Genomic DNA, 17,499 nt, shown 5'->3' with positions numbered 1-17,499 from the left:
AGCAGGTCAGACCATCAGGAGTGGAGAAGTTCTGTTCAAAGGTGAATATTGCCCAATTTGCATTTTCCAAAACAGAGCAAGAACTGAAACACAACCATCCTTCAAAAATTCACAATTCTCCAAATTCTGAAATGCAGCCCCTCCAGCTGCATTTTGTGGAAACATTTTGTGTACAAAAATGCATGTTGTGGGGTAATGCCCATGTAGTATTAGTGAAAGCAGTATATGAAAATGCATTATACGGGAGAAGATTGCACTGCAAAAATGTGCATATTTGACAAAATTGCATATAGACATGCATATTAGGAGGGGGAAATGCACTAAGGTGCTGGTCAATTTTCATGAGGACTTTTTTAAAAAGAATAATTGCAAGCTGATATAAAAACTTGGAGAAATGAATTTAGGGTTGGAAAAAAATGAGAGCCTGAAATTGACAGATTCACCCACCCCTACATCAGACTATTTGTCCATCTGCCTCCATAGTTTCTACTCCAGCCTTCCTCGGCCTGTTACCCTCCAGATGTTTGGACTGCAGCTTCCAAAATCCTGGACCACTGGCCGCGCTGATGGAGGGTACTAAGTGGATCTGCTGCAGCCTTTCTCAGACTTGGTTTCCCAGATGTTGTTGGACTACCACTCCCATCAGCCCTAGCCATTCACGGATGATGGGAATGGTAGTCTAACATCTGGGAGACCCAGGTTGAGAAAGGCTGATCTGTTCTGACTGGCAGTGGCTCCCAAGCAGATGTCTCTCCCATCGCCTGCTGCCTTGACTCTTTGAACTGGAGACCCCAGAGGTTGCAGCTGGAGCCTTCTGCTTTTAAAGCACTTGATGTAAACCCTGAGCTGTGGTTCCTTCCTTTCCTGTTGCTTCCCTAAACCATTCGTTGTCACTGTGCATCATAACGAAATACCACTTGCTTTGTTTCTGTTTTATAGCGACGGGACTCCAGGCACACAGAGCGTGACGGAAAAGTTTGAGGTGAACTGGGAAAGCGTTATGGTCAGCTCGCATGGCGCCATTGTGATGAAGTTTGATGGGCGTGGAAGTGGTTTCCAAGGGACCAAGCTGCTCCACGACGTGAAGAGGCGGTTGGGTGTTTTCGAGGAAAAGGACCAGACGGAAGCTGTCTGGTGAATGAAAGAATCCTTTGGGGGATTTGTTTTGTTTGTAACTGCATCCTGGAAATTGCTGTTGTTGCTTTTCAATGATTTGTACTGTTCTGGTTTTTTAAATGTGGTGGTGCTGCAAAAGAACATGGTGTCTGCTCAGGACAGCAAGCATAGCCTCTGCCTTTTGGCAGATGATGCTTCTGCATATCAACTTGGAATTCTGCCTGTGCTGCTGTTAATGCATCCTGGCTGCAATATTCAAGGCACCTTCTTACTTTAAGATAATCTAATTGTCCTGCTTTTCTTTCTTTCTTTTTTTCAGCACAATGCTGCAAAACACATATATCGATAAGTCGAGGGTCGGTGTGTTTGGAAAGGTGAGTGCCTTTTCAGCCTTCACCTTCAGCTTAAGAGTTTAGATCTGCATCTTGATTAAGTGAGCATGCCTGTGGTTTATTATTGTGGTCTTTTTAACAGTGGCACGTTGCTTGAGAGGGAGAGAGCCTTGGGTTTTTAATCAAGTCATCAATCTGTGTTTTCTTGTAAATCCTGCCTTGCAAGAGAAGGATGCCAAGTATTTGGGAGAAAATACTGTGTTGTGAAGGCTTTGCTTTCCCTTGCCCTCTCACCTTTATTTTTGCACATTAATTCCTGGATAATATTCATTTCCCCCCCCCTCTCTCGAGGCCTGTTCAATTGTAAGTGGAATTGATTCAAACCTACATGAGGTTTGCTGGTGTACATTTCAAAGGGGGTGCCACATTGATAGTCAGTAAAATGCACACACACAAAAAAAACTTTAAATCCCTAAAACATTAAACCTCTAGATGTAATTTCAAGCAAGCAAACAACAAAAATGACTGTGGCCCTCCAGAGGCTGTTGGACTCCCAACTCTCATCTGCTCCAGCCAGCATGGCCAATGGTTAGGGATGATAGGCATTGTGGTCCAATGGCACCTGAAGGGTTAAGGTCCCCCGCCCCCCGTGAATAAGCAGCATATCTTAATACATAGAGCATACCACAGAAGAGCCTTTTATTTGCATCTCCCACTTATTTGGAAGCTTCTCCCTGATGGATTTCCATTTCCCAAGCTATTAAAATATGGGCAGCATTGTGATATGGATATAATATAAATATGCAGGCATCTGAGAAGGATTGTTTTTACATTCCAGCTCTCATCTTCTTGTTTCTTCCCTTTTCCTCTCAGGATTATGGAGGCTATTTGAGCTCTTATATCCTCCTTTCTGGAGAAGAGAATAAGGACCCCGTCTTCTCCTGTGGCGCTGCTCTTTCCCCACTGACAGACTTCAGATTATATGGTAAATACTGACAGATGTGGGATGCGGGTGGCGCTGTGGTCTAAACAACAGAGCCTAGGGCTTGCTGATCAGAAGGTCGGCGGTTCGAATCCCCATGGCAGGGTGAGCTCCCATTGCTCAGTCCCTGCTCCTGCCAACCTAGCAGTTGGAAAGCATGTCAAAGTGCAAGTAGATAAATAGGTACAGCGGGAAGGTAAATGGTGTTTCCGTGTGCTGCTCTGGTTTGCCAGTAGCAGCTTAGTCCTGCTGGCCACATGACCCGGAAGCTGTCTGCGGACAAATGCCGGCTCCTCGGCCTATAGAGCAAGATGAGTGCCACAACCCCAGAGTTGTCTGCAACTGGACCGAATGGTCGGGGGTACCTTTACCTTTACTGACAGACGCAGGGACATGTGTTCATTGGCTCAGCAATCGCACTGTGCAAGTGCTCATGGGCTTTGAGAATCTAAGTGAGCTTCATAGCTGAGGGCGGGGAGATTTGAACCTGGGTCTCCTAGGTCCTATTCTGGCACCTGAACTGCTACACCGCATTGGGTTTGGATGGCACCCTTCCATACAAATATTCTCGATGTTGCTTGCATCCATAAGCGTAGGCATCAGCAAAACAGTATAAGGATTAAGACAGCAGATAAAACTACCGTTAGCAGCAATAAAGTTGAAGGCCTCAGAAAAATAAATAAGTCGTCCAGGCAAGCCTCCCTGATCAGGAGCCCACAATTAAGAAGGCTGTCTTCTCAGTGGGGACAAACTCCAGTTATAATCTCAGCACCTGAATGGTGTCTGGGACAGATAATTCCTTTGAGCTTTGGCCAGCGACATGCCCAAAAGGATAGAATGGTATCTTTGTTTTAAAATCTTTATTTGCCTGGATGAAAAAAAAATCCTCCAAAATTAAAAAGCTTGCAAGCACCTCATAGAAGAATCCAGGCGAAACAAAGCACAGTTGGTTTTATTTTTTTGCTGTTTGAAATATTGGTCTGAGCATGGTAATGCCTCACTGATTTCCCTTTGTTTGTTTCAGCTTCGGCCTTTTCAGAAAGATACTTGGGATTACAAGGGATTGACAATAAAGCATATGAGGTAATGGCATGGATAACGGAGCTGGCAGAAGGAGCCTCTATTTTTAGCACAAATGCAAAAACACACAGCTTTGATTTTTAGCCCTGCCCTCTCGGTGCTGCTTGCGGGCACATAATTTGGATCACAGGAGAATCCGCTGGTGGCAGAGACTGTGTGTGTTTCATGTGTTATCATAGGTGTGCTCATCCGTTTAGGGGGGTTAAATCTTGCTTTCCAAAGCAGCAAAATAAATAAATCGCTGGATGGCTTCCAAAAATTTTAGCGTTGGATAATACAGGATCTCAAAAACGGTGAAGCCATTAAACAATTAAAAGGGTACTAGGGCAGTATAAAACATCTGCATTGCCTTTCCTTAAAATGCAAGCAGTCACAGAACATAAACTAAAATAGTGCCAAGTGAATTTGGTTGGAGAGTGGCGCTGCCTCTCCTGAGGGCCTTTATGAGTCCAAATTCTAGGTCTGGGTAGGCTTGCAGAAACAATAACAGTTTTTAGCAGGCGTCTAAAACAGCTGAGGGAGGATGCCTGTCGCATGTCAATAGGAAGACAGTTCCAAAGCCCAGCAGGTGCTGCCTCTGTTGTTAAGTCCACTGGTTAATTTTCATGCTCAGTGAAGTTCTTAAAGAACTATTAGTGCAAGGACATAAAATGCTGAACCTCACCTCTGTTTTAATCTCAGACTACTAAACTGGCACATAAAGCGATGTCCATGAAAGATCAGAAGTTTTTGATCATTCATGCAACTGCTGATGGTAAGGCTTCTGCGAACACAATCTGTTAGCAGCACATTTTGCATGTTTAAAAAATTGTTGTTATTATTATTATTATTATTATTATTATTCAGTTTTTTAAATTATTCTTGCACTTAATGATCCTAATCTGATTTTACAGAGAAAATCCACTTCCAGCACACCGCTGACCTCATCACACACCTAATTAGGGCAAAGGCTAATTACAGCTTGCAGGTAAAGTATTGTTATGTGTTCACGTTCTTTTCATTAATACACATTATCTGCACAGGCAACTTTGCATAGTCAGTGCAGTGCTTTATAATGAAATTGCAGTGGGTGTACTTTTTGACCACACAATCATGGGTCTTAGTGGCTGCTGGAGATTGATAACCCCACATTGCAAACATGCCATAGAAACTGGTTGCTATAAGGAGGAGGATCAATAGGCATGTTCTGTTCTGTGGTTTGCCTATTGAAGGATGCAGCTTTAAAGCCTCAAAACAGCTCAAAACAACTCCACAGCTATACCAATGAAGTAGCAAAAGGGGGAGGAGCAAGCCATAAGAGATAGCTGTTAGGGGTGCACAAGCATCCCATAATAAGACTCAAAAAGGGTGGAGGTTTTTGTGAACGTTCAATGTACAGTCATACCTCGGTTTAAGTACGCTTCGGTTTCAGTACTTTCAGTTTAAGTACTCCGCGGACCCGTCTGGAACGGATTAATCCACTTTCCATTACTTTCAATGGGAAAGTTCGCTTCAGGTTAAGTACAGACTTCCGGAACCAATTGTGTTTGTAAACCGAGGTACCACTGTATTAAAAAAGACCTCTGTGGTCCTCTCATTGATGCCCCCCTCTGCTTCCCACTTCCCCAGCCCCAAAAGACCACTGTTGGGTCCAGAAAAATGGGAAGCAGCAGTGGCATCAGCAGGTATAGAGCCCCAACATAGAGTATTTTTCCAGTCCCAGAATCCCTGGAAGAAAGACAACAGGGCTTGCCCCACAGGAGAGGGCCTTTATCCCTCATAGGAATGGTCGCAAACAGGGTCATTAACCAGCCAGCCCCACTCCTGTGCCTGGTGGGAAAACACACTCTCCCACTGGGAGCAGCCCCTCCCACCAGCAGTTTCCCTTTAGCCAGACCCAAAGGTAAGTCCTCGTCTAAACTTTATTTGCCTTCCTGCTACAGGTGCTCAGTTAGGCCAAAGGAAGCTGAGACAAAGAGGTGGCTGTCCAGTTGCCAATTATTTCATCTTTCTTTCTTTCTTTCTTTCTTTCTTTCTCTCTCTCTCTCTTTCTTTCTTTCTCTTTCTTTCTTTCCTTCTTTGTAAATAAGGCTATAAATTACTTTATGCATTGACTTCTTGTCCTCCCCTTCCATGGTTTCCATATTTACCATTGAATGTTGCATATTTCACTTACACTATTCAATACATCAATTTTAACCTATTTATCTTAATAATTAATGCTGTTGCTCATATTTCAAACCCTGCTTGCATTTTCATCTCACTATAGTAGTTCTTTAGATACTCAATAAAAGGCTTCCATTCTCAGTGAATTTTTCATCATTTTGGTCTCTAATATTCACTGTTCATCTTGCCAGTTCCACATACTCCATAATTATCAAAAGCCATTCTTCCTTTGTTGGAACCTCTCCTCCTTTCCATCTTTGGTCATGCAGTATTTGTGCTGCTGTTGTTATATACATTAAAATGTTAACCAACTCTTTGGGTACATCGTTATCTATAATTCCTAAAAGAAAAGCTTCAGATTTCTTGGGAATCATCAACTTGAAGATCTTTTTAATCACATTATATATCATTTCCCAATAGCCCTTGGCTTTTTTTTTTTTTACAAGACCACCACATATGGGGAAAAAAAGTTCCTTCTATGCTTTTACACTTCTAGCACATACTTGACTTAGTTGTGTACATTTTGGCTAACTTTTTTGGTGTTAAATGCGGTCTATAAATAATCTTCATATAGTTTTCTCTTAAAGTGTTACAAGCAGTAAATCTTAGGTTACTCTTCCACAACTTCTCCCATGAAGACATTTCTATATTATGTCCCACATCTCTTGCCCAATGAATCATTGCCGCTTTCTTCACATCATTTAAGGGTCAAATGCCTCTAGAGATATTCCCTCACCACCTCTGCGTTTAGCCCAGGGAATAGCAAGGCTGCTCTGGATTTGAGAGGATGAGCTTTGATGTTTCTCAAGATGGATTTCAACTCCAGCTGTGGCGCATCTTTACCTGTCCACCTGCTCATGGCGGCCTTCCTTTCTTTTCAGATATACCCCGATGAAGGTCATTACTTCAACAACCCAGCCCTGGAGCAGCACCTGTACAAGTCTGTGGTCAATTTCTTCGCAGAGTGTTTCATACCCCAGGACAAACCCCCCGTAGTTTCAACGAAAGAGGAAGAGGATGAGGATTAACCCTTCAGGCTTGTGCTCATGAGCACAAGGCAGTTTATAATAAATAATAATAATAATAATATGCAACTGAATCTCTCTGTTTCCCCCCCGGAGAAAGAAGCATTACATGAGCATGTATTTAACAAAAACTGAAAAGGAGAAGCAGCCCGCCTGCTTGTTGTACTAGATCATGACGCTTTCCTGAACGGGAGAACATTTAAGCATGAGGAACTCAGCAGAAACTGCTGTTCAAAATGAGGAAAAGAAAAGAAAGAATCTTCTCTTCTCTTGCCACAAAGTGACTTCTGGAGTAAGATGCTCAAATCAGGAAACTGGACTTAGAAGGAGATTCCCCCAAGATGACTATTAAACAAACCCCTTTGCATTGGAAGTATTCAAGCGGTAGGAATGAAAAACTCACCATCCGTCTGTGTTAGGGTTCCCTTAGTTAGCGCCTCATTGTCTCAGATAAGACTACCAACCATGGAATAAAGATTATAGCACAATTATTTTTCCAAGGTACCAATTTATGTGTTGTTTGCCCATTGTCCTCTGCATTTCGGGGAATTGATCGTTGCTACAGAACTGCTCCTCTGAGCAGAGGTTTCCTTTGTAGCAAGCCCTGCTGTAGTCACACTAACTTTTAATTAAAGTTCATGCACTGTATAGGTCTTTCTGTATATAGCATTTATCTGCCACTTCCTTTTCCTTTGACCTTGTACTAATCCTTTAGCTCCGCAATGTATTCTGGGTAAGGGGAGAAATTGCTTAAATACAGTAGACTACATGGTGTAGGGTCCCCTTTCTTCCTAAAACATGCAGGAGCACGTCCTGGAGATTTCTTTAATGCACTGATTACAACTTAGCTTTATGGGTCTTGTTAACATGAAACAGGCTTTTAAGTAATCTGTCCAACAACCTGAAGTCGTAATGGGGCAGGGGGGGCAATGAAATTTGCCTGACAGCTGTCACGCGACATAGTTTAAAGGCCTACCAATGCAAGGTCAATAACTGCAGCTGTCATGCAAAACAGCAAGCTTCTGGTCCTCATTGTTGTGGAGAATGGGCGGAGCAAATGTGGGGCATCCCTTTGGGACCTAGAGCAGGGGTCAGCAAGGTTTACCTTGCCTGGGCCAGTTCACTCCAGCAGAGATCCCTTTGTGGGCTGGATCGGGCGTGGGCCCACAATTTTCAGCGTCTGTGCAGATGCAATTTTCGGCACCGCGAAAGCAAGCCCCCACACAACGCTGGTTTAGTGCAGTGTGTGGGGACTTGCCGAGTGGGCGGCTTGGTTTGGGGGCGGCTCGGGGGCAAGTTAAACGACCCCCAGTTGCCAACCCCTGACCTAAAAGGTCAGATCTTGACAATGTTTAGAGGCTAAGATTTCCTGCAGCTGCCTGGCTAGATCAAAGCATAGGTTGCCTACTCAGTTGTGCGGCAATTTCTTCTCTCCTAACTCTTCCACAGCTCCAACCTGTGTAATCGTCCTAAATCTGCAGATATTACCATCACAATAACGTATGCATTTTAATCAGTGCTAACAAAAGTGCTTCTTTTTTTCCCTTTATTCTTTTGTCTTATCTCTTGTGATGATGAAACCTAGGTTTTGAGATTGCAAGTTTGCATTTCTGTTTTCCTCATTGGCTTCTAAACACAACCCTCTTCCTCTCTACAGATCCCTCCTATTCCCACGCCCCCAACCCTGCTCACTAGAGTCCTGGGAGAGACAAAAATATTTCAAACCATTTTGAACCCCCTCACACCTTTTCTTCTTCCTTTGTCTGTTTTGGCTAATGTAAATTATTCTGACCAAATGTACAGCTAGTATGAATACTGTATAGTTCATTTTGTTGTATATAACAGGAATGTAAGTCTTTGATTTGTCGAGTCTCCCTCCCTGTGGCCCTGCTGCAATCCAGTATTATTACGTCTTGTGTTCAGCATGCATGCAATAACACTTGTTTGCTTATTAAGACCCCTTAGAGGTATTCATTCGAACTATAGCAATTGTGTGATCCTTTATTATTATTATTATTATTATTATTATTATTATTGTTTGGACAGCTTGAATGTCAATGCCAATTTCTACATTTTTACATTGTGGCTGTTGGTAAAATGCCCATCCCAGACAGCAGTGCGATGCAGATCACTTTCGCAGCGTTCCTCGTTTTTCCTCTGTTTCCTTTTAGGTTCAGTCTGTTGGCTGTTGGTAGTAATTAGATCATCATGGGAGATAATTCCAGTGGGGAGTGAGGACATTTCTCTTTCCTTCCTTCCTTCCTTCCTTCCTTCCTTTCTCTCTCTCATAATTTATCGTTCATCAGAATTCACATGAACAGGGATTGCAGAATAATGCTGCTTCCTCCGGCCAAATTCCAAATAGACCACGTGAATGCTACAGATGTCCAGGTTTCAATAATCTTTTTGTGGCTGGTATGCCTGAACTGAATTTGAACAGAGGAGCTCACTGACTGCTCTGTTCGTAACCTTTTGTAGAGGGAAAGCCCAGGTGTGCCATAGTAGTGTTTGTTCATCCATAAAATAAAGCATTATTTTACCACCAGGTTGCTGTGCTCTTTTTGTTCAATAATACGTGGCTGTTCGTAGAAGGCACTGAAACCAACCTTGACCATCTGCACTGTGCTATACGCCTCAATATTTTCCCTGCAAGCCAAAAGTGGAAGGAGGAGGAGGAGGAGGAGTTTGGACTTGATATCCTGCCTTTCACTCCCCTTAAGGAGTCTCAAAGCGGCTAACAATCTCCACTTCCCTTCCTCCCCCACAACAAACACTCTGTGAGGTGAGTGAGGCTGAGAGACTTCAGAGAAGTGTGACTAGACCAAGGTCACCCAGCAGCTCCATGTGGAGGAGCGGGGAAGTGAACCCGGTTCACCATATTACAGTCCACTGCTCTTAACCACTACACCATGCTTCCCCGCTCCTCCTTTGCTGCTTATGGTGATGGGGGCTTCATTACAGGCCCCAACTCTCACTCACATTTTCCCCACACTGAGTGCCATTGACATCAAGGTGCTTTGATCCATCTTCCGCTTTCACTTCGTCACATACCTTCTACACCAGGGATAGTCAACGTGGTGCCCTCCAGCTGTTTTAGACTACAACTCCCAGGACCCCCAGCCAGTATCCCATTGGGATTCAGTTTGCTTTTAACAGCAAACTTGGCCAAATGCATTCTCAGAAACAATAGGCCAACTGAAATACAGCTACCCTGCAAAATTCAAACTTCTCCCAATTCTGCAACGCAGTTCTCCAAGCCGAGTAAAGTATATAAAAATGCACTGACTGTGGTACATATAGAAGCATAGATTAGTGAAAATAAAGTACAAAAGTGCATTATATTATTATTACTATCGTTTATTAAATTGGTATACTGCTCTTCACCGGAAGATCACAGGGTGGTTTACAATATAAAAATACAAAATTGGAACACAAAATACATAACAAAAAAGCAAAAGCAAACCAATAACCCCTCTTCCCACAAACACATTTAAAAGACTATCGGTTGCTTAATCAGCCAAAGGCCTGGTTACAGAGAGACATTTTTGCCTGGCAGCTAAAAATATGTACCGTAATGAAGAGTTTTGAAAAGCAGAGTAAATAGTATTGGGGCTAAATGAATCTGGGGTCTGATTCAATATCAGAGAGCTTTGTGAGATCTGTAAATTTGTGATTTTCCAGTCTGTTGAATAACTAGCTATTCCCTTCAGACTGAACCATGCAAAAATAGTAATTGGCTATAATAGTTCTAATTAGTAATACATTATTAATTGTACCCATTGTATTATCATTTAATAACTTCTCTGGCAATTAGTGTGTGTTGGATACAGTGACTGGATATCACTGTTTGGTGCAATCAAAGCACTTGTGTGTGTGTGTGTGTTTCATAGCTGTCAAGTTTTCCCTTTTCTCGCGAGGAAGCCTATTCAGCATAAGGGAATTTCCCTTATAAAAGGGAGAACTTGACAGCTATGGTGTGTGTGTGTGTGTGTGCGCGTGTGTGCGCGTGTGTGCGTGTGTGCGTGTGCCATTAAACACCCTGTCAAGATCAGTTGGCCTCAATGGGTTAGCAAAGTTTCTTGTTCATTCAAGAGTAGTGTGAATGGAAGAAGCCAGTGTGCTGCAGAAAGGGCAGACGGCAACGGAATGAAACGCAGCCCTGGCTTGTTTCCACCCACCCTCACCTCCCCAATGAAACACTCATGTGAGATACAGCAAGCTGTTCCTGCCTCTTGTCTGTCTAGATGCAAGGAGCATCATTCACTTGCTTCGGGCTCCAATTCCTGCTCTCTCGTGCACGCGCGTTCACCAACAGCCCAACCTGTTCCTTGCAATTGTAGCATCTGTCAGCCACACAATTGAAATGCAATCTGCTCTGGGTATTTGAACTGACACACAGTTGTACAGGAAACGTGTGGCACTGAATATTGTCGTTACCTGCTTCCTGCAGCAGGGACGTGGCATGAACACACCCACACATTTTTTTTCCTAGGATTTCAAATGATGTTGGGCAAAGGAATGAAGGACTATAGGGAGCTGCCTTAAACTGGGGAAACCCAGTCAGGTGGGTGGGGTATTATTATTATTATTATTATTATTATTATTATTATTATTATTATGGTTTTTTTTAAAAAAAATAACTTTATTTGATTCATTCAAACTGTACAGCAATTTAACAGCTTCAATAAAAAATCAATAAAATAAAGTACATCTATAACTTTGTGTTACAAATGTCTTATTCGTAGAATCAACCCTATCCTCCCTCCTCCCATCCCCACCCTGAGCCCTCCCTCCCTTCCCCAACGACTTCCCAGCCGTTGCTGAGTTTTCCCCTTATTATTCCATACATAGTCTCTACATACTGTTTTTCTAGGTTACCAACATTTATAATTATATATACCATAACTTTCTATTGTATTTCATACTTTACATATAATAAAACTATAATTTATCAAAATCTTTAGTTAATTGTAGAGCTTTTAAATATCTGAAATGAGAGTTGGTTTTTCAATTTTGTCTTTTATATAATTTAAAAAGAGTTTCCAATTATTATTTGAATCTTCTGATTTAATCCCTTTAATTTGTTCATACTTTGATGCCATTTTATAGTAATTATATAATTTTGTTGCCATTCTTCTTTTTCTGGGACATATTATATTATATTATTATTATTATTATTATTATTATTATTATTATTATTATATCACAGCATTGGTCCTCCTAGCTCAGTATAATCTACACTGACTGCCAGAGGCTCTCCAGGGTTTTAGATCAGGAACCATTTCATCCCTGCCTTGAAGATACTGAGGATTAAACCTGGGACCTTTCGCATGCCACAAACAGGAACTAAAAGCCTTCTAGACCTGAATATCGAATATATATGGAGTAATGGAATTTCTTAATCAAAAAGGACATCCTCTTGCCTTTCAGCTAAGCTCAGCATAGGAAAACAAGGTAGTGAACTTGTGTTTCCCTTGGAGAGGCCAGTTTACAGGGAGCTCTCTGATTAGTGAACCAATATGGCACACCTGTTTCCAAACACACCTGTGTCTCATTCAGACTCAGTGAAGACCACGCTGGGGCTTTGCTCAGGGTGAATGAGCTTGTAAGGAAATTCACCTAGGAGCTTGCAGTTTGGCCAGTGTTCTGGTCAGTTCCCTCCAGCTGCCATTCAGGGTGAGAGACCTTAGAAGACACAGCTGCCCTGCTAGCCCATGGCCTTCCAGGTGTTGTTGGACGAGAAAACCCATCGGCCCCAGCCAGCAGGGCCAATGGTCAGGATTATCTGGAGGCCTGCAGACTCTGTGCTAGGTATAGCCATGGAACAGACTCAGGTGAAGGACAGATCAGGAGAATGGGTGAGGTTAAATGATTTGTAATGACTTCCACATCAAACATTTAAAGCACTCTTATGCCGTTTTAAAAGTCATGGCTCAACCCTCTCCAAAGAACTCTGGGGACTGGAGTTTGTTGCAGGTGCTGCGAGTTGTTAGGAGACCCTTAATGAATTCTGGGTCCCACGATTCTTTGGGGGAAATCATAGCTTTTTAAGCGATGCGAGTGTACTTTAAATGCATATGACCTTAACAGGGAAGGAGAGTTTGGGAGGATTGTAGATGCACGATGGAGAGAATAATGGGAAGTGAAGAACTATGTACGCCACCTTGAGCGCCTTGAAGAAAAGGTGAGCTATAATAACAGTAGAATTGTAAACTTAGCTGATTCCAACAGTGCGGCTGTTTATAGTTCCAAATGAGAGCATTGTTTACAGACAGTCTAAGAAGTAAACAACTTTGTTCAGTTGGCTGGGTGGGTATGTAAATACTTGTTCTATATTAGATTTATACATGTATTTAGTTAACCTGTGTTGCATATGTTTAAATCATGAAGGCTTCCCTCCCTCTTATACCTCTTATACCACCAGTCTCCTGCAAATCTATATAATGTTAGTCATTTTCCTTCTGAGAAAATAGACCTATTTGTGATTTTTGTTATTATTTTTTGGTGCGTCTCAGTCCCTAGCGAAGGCACTGATCAGATGTTTTACTTAGCCCATTGAGTGGGTCTCCCTGAGCCTCTTTCTGTGGGATTTTTGCCCTCTGATAAGGTTTTTAGCCCATTGCACTGCACCCCTTAAGGGCAGTGCCGTCGTCCCATTCTGAATGGTCTCTTGCAAGTGATACTTTATTAAACTCTACCTTTGAAGTGGTTGGTTGACTGGCTTCTGCAAAGCCGAGCCGCTGAATAATTAAAGCAATATTTGTGGGGTTTGCGCCGAAAGTCCTAGCAGCTGTGGCATGTTTTGATATTTATGAAGCCAGATAAATTATGCATTGGCCGGTGCATTGAGCGCAGCGTGACACTTATTAATATTGGAGTTCTGGCCACGACAAGCTGCCATTCATTTAATTTTACCCCTACTGCGTTGCAGGGGTGATGGGTCTCTATTGCTGGACTTAATCAACCTTGCCGGAAGGTTTCAGCTCCCGCTCCTGGGACCTGGCAGGATTTAAACTGCAGGTCCGCGACACCTTCTTGCAAAGAGAGAAAGAAAGAATAACCATTTTAAAAAGGAATCCCCTCCCCTTGGCAGTATAATGTCTGTTTGTGACATTTAGGAGGCTGTTTTCAGTTGTGCAGAACTAAAATGTGTCAGGGGGAGACCAGGTTAGAATAACAACGAATTGAGCCAGTTGTTCAATCTTCCTCTGCATTCCTAACTACCCTTTCACAAGATGCCCAAGCGGGTTAGCCAAGATGATTGACTCCTCAGGCTAATTCTTATCTTCATGATGCAATACGGCTCAGGCCAGCCATGGGGGATTTGTCTGGGAATATTTCTGAGCAACCAGCCCCCTGTTCGCCCAGTGATGCTTCTAGGGGTGGCTGAGGGCAACCATCACATCGCTGAGCCTCTTAATATCCTGCTAGGCGATCAGGAGACATGACAACGGGGCACTTTTATAGGTCTGAATTTACACATCCATGATTTTCATGCACAATTGCAGAGATTCAATAAGGATGAGCTGGTTTGGTTTTCTTGCAAACTGAGTTCTTCCTCCAATGGCTTCATTCACTACCGGTAGCTGTATTTAGTCCATATGTTGTTTGTCAGCTTCTGAATGGGGCATCAACTGTTTGTCCACACACCCTCAGTATTGGGGGTGGGAAGTGAGGGAATCCTGAAATATAAGGCAGTTTCTGATTCACCTTTAAAATTTTGTGCAGTAAGGAACTGGAGGACCCAGCGACTCCAGAAACACACAGCCTGCAGCTATTTAGTGGTCCAGCAACCATTCCCATCTCCTACACTAGTAAAACTTTAGTTTGCTTTGCATGGATCAAGGGCTTTCTTTCCTGGAGCTTGGGAGGTAGGATGCAAGGAGGAGGAGGAGGCTGGAGCTGCTGTTCTCACAGCCTTCTAGGCATTCATCTCCCAGCTCGCTCCAAATAAAATACAGGAGGTGGCAGGGTGGCCACAGTTGAGGAGCATTGCTCACATGCTGATAGTGGCCATAAAAATCAGGACACAGGAGCGATGAGGGGGAAGTCACCAAGAAAACTAAGAGCGAAAGGGAAGAGAAGCAGAAGGAGTCAAAGGGACAAGACAGAGAACCTTGGCGTTTCCCATGTTTCACAAAGGCCATTGTCCCACAGACAAACAAAATCCATGCGTTTCAGTTTCAGAGAACCTTGCAGATAGAAAAAAAAGTCAGTGAAGGAAGGAAGAAACTGGCTTGGCTGCAAGTAGAATCTGAGGCAAGAGAGCATTTCTGGGCTGTTAAGCCTATAGGGATCCAGGAAGAGACCAGTGTGGGACACTTAAGGGGACCACTAGGCTCTAGGAAAATAGGGGGTAGTTAGGTAAGCCCATCACTATAGAATATGCTAATAATATTTAAGAATTCTGTAATTACCAATTACTGTGGTGGTGGTGGTGTTGTTTAGTCATTTAATCATGTCTGGCTCTTCGTGACCCCATGGACCAGAGCACACCAAGCACTCCTGTCTTCCACTGCCTCCCGCAGTTTGGTCAGACTCATTTTGGTAGCTTCGAGAACACTGTCCAACCATCTCGTCCTCTGCCATCCCCTTCTCCTTGTGCCCTCCATCTTTCCCAGCATCAGGGTCTTTTCTGGGGATTCTTCTCTTCTCATGAGGTGGCCAAAGTATTGGAGCCTCAGCTTCAGGATTTGTCCTTCCAGTGAGCACTCAGGGCTGATATCCTCCAGAATGGATAGATGTGATCTTCTTGCAGTCCATGGGACTCTCAAGAGTCTCCTCCAGCACCATAATTCAAAAACATCAATTCTTCGGTGATCAGCCTTCTTTATGGTCCAGCTCTCATACCAATTACTGTAGAATATTAAAAAAACCAACCCTGAGTCAAAAATCTAAGCCCCCCTTGGTATAGACTAATCATAGACTACCTAAAATAGTCTATGACACTAAGAGTCAACCTGGTCTGAGGTCCTTGGGTCCAAAAGGGGGGATTGCTTAAGCATAGCAATGATGAGCCCCTGTCCTTTTTGCCTTCAAAAAATCCACCCTCCATTTCCCATAACACTTTTTCTTCTTGTGCCGTAAATTGCCACTGTCTCTTTTTCTTAGAGATGAACTCAATCACCGTAAGGCAACATGCTTTAACACCAAAGAAAGAATAGTCACATTGCAGTAAAGCAGGCATAGGCAAACTCGGCCCTCCAGATGTTTTGAGACTACAATTCCCATCATCCCTGACCATTGGTCCTGTTAGCTAGGGATGATGGGAGTTGTAGTCCCAAAACATCTGGAAGACTGAGTTTGTCTATGCCTGCAGTAAAGCCAACAAAGCACTTTCTTTTAAGGACTGCTTTGTTCCATTTCATTTCTTAGCAACTAAACTGGGCAAAGGCGAATTGTGCATTGGGCCAATTCATCATTGCTCCTCAAAAGGCATGCAGTAGCAATCTGATTGGGTAGAACAGGCACAAGTTTCTTGAGCCTGCCACCGCAAAATAACATTTTGCAGATTTGCAGTCATCTGGGAGCAGTGTGGGACTTTCAAGTGGCTGGCAATGGCTGGGTTGCCATTTGTTTTCTTATCCATATTTCGCTGTGCTAACACGCATATTGGAGGAATATGTGCTTCGGTCTTTAGCTAAGAGTCAAGGTACACCACAGGGCAAATTGTGCCTAGAGAAGGAGGAATTAGCAGAAACGTAACAGGTGAGAGTTTAGAATGAAAGAATTTGCAGTTTATTTATATTTAGAAAATATTAGAGGGATCAATCTAGATGCCAACATGAGCTGGCCTATTAGTCCAGACACATAAACCGTTGGCTAGTCCAAAATTAGTTGCATCTGCTTGTGTCTACAAATACTTTGATTATCTTGGCTGTGAATCAAAGTCTGTATATCTAGCAAAAGTGTTATGGCCACTTGACACTTTGTGGTCTGCACAGTGATTCAGGTCCAGAAAATGGATTCAGCTAAACAGCTGAATGGCACTAATTTTATTCAGAAGACGGTAGGAAGTAAAATGCATCACATCATAAAAAGTTGCAGGAGGGAGGGGAACATTCCTTCAGAATAACTGGAACCAACGTCAATGATAAAACTGCGAAGGAAACTATCCAAGGCAACAATTACCACATGAATGAAATGAAGAAGTAACCACACATATCAAGGTAATGAAATTATCCAGTGCACTCACAGCTAGCTAACGAAATTGCCCACTTGCATATATTATCTAAGCAGCAATGCAGATCCACAGTTGCTTGAATTATCTCTGACACGCGGATGTTGCACCGGTGATCGAAGACCAAGAGTCGTGTTTCACGGCATTTGAGCAGAGAAAGTCATGGCAGAATTATATTAGACCTACTCCAGAGAAGACCCTAAACCACAAGGCTAGAAGTGTGGTTAGGTTTCTAACCACGGGGGGGGGGGTTGAGGTGGCCTCTAAATTTTCTGCACCGAAGGGACTGACCAAAGAAACCACAGCTCTGTGTCTCCAGCTGGTGAAGTCGCATAAGCAACTGTCTGAAACGAAGTCCCGCAGTGAGGAGTAAATGATATACCCCCCACCACTTACAAGCATCACCTATAGCTGGACATGGAAGAGCATGATGGAAGGGGTCAGATTGTGAAGCAAAGAGAACTCCACTGTGCAGGTAGTCATCACAACCTGAGTCTGTGCTGGCAACATACAAGAATCGGCCCCTGGAACTGTGCCACTCTTCTTGGAAAGAAGACTGCATGGACAGAAATCCCACAAACTCTCAAAAAGTTGTCCAGACTCTTTTTCTACCAAACTTGAAAACAAAAAACTCGTATG

General features: G+C 43.1%; 1 protein-coding gene across 2 annotated transcripts in view; it reads left to right on the top strand.

Moving 5' to 3' along the window:
• DPP6 (dipeptidyl peptidase like 6) overlaps nucleotides 1–9,225 on the top strand; it is a 493,091-nt gene extending 483,866 nt beyond the window's left edge. For both annotated transcript variants that reach the window (XM_060280914.2, XM_035129463.3), the window contains exons 20-26: nucleotides 940–1,134; nucleotides 1,436–1,490; nucleotides 2,322–2,433; nucleotides 3,455–3,513; nucleotides 4,192–4,264; nucleotides 4,404–4,477; nucleotides 6,537–9,225. In XM_060280914.2, coding sequence (XP_060136897.1) covers nucleotides 940–1,134; nucleotides 1,436–1,490; nucleotides 2,322–2,433; nucleotides 3,455–3,513; nucleotides 4,192–4,264; nucleotides 4,404–4,477; nucleotides 6,537–6,683 — 715 coding nt within the window. In that variant the 3' untranslated portion in view covers nucleotides 6,684–9,225. The remainder of the gene's footprint in view (nucleotides 1–939; nucleotides 1,135–1,435; nucleotides 1,491–2,321; nucleotides 2,434–3,454; nucleotides 3,514–4,191; nucleotides 4,265–4,403; nucleotides 4,478–6,536) is intronic.
• The last annotated feature ends 8,274 nt before the right edge of the window (nucleotides 9,226–17,499 follow it).

Source organism: Zootoca vivipara, chromosome 11 (genome assembly GCF_965207765.1).
Source record: "Zootoca vivipara chromosome 11, rZooViv2.hap1.1, whole genome shotgun sequence".
Classification (NCBI taxonomy): Eukaryota; Metazoa; Chordata; class Lepidosauria; order Squamata; family Lacertidae; genus Zootoca; species Zootoca vivipara.
The sequence above is the reverse complement of the archived record's forward strand: the minus strand, read 5'-3'. Positions and strand labels throughout refer to the sequence as shown.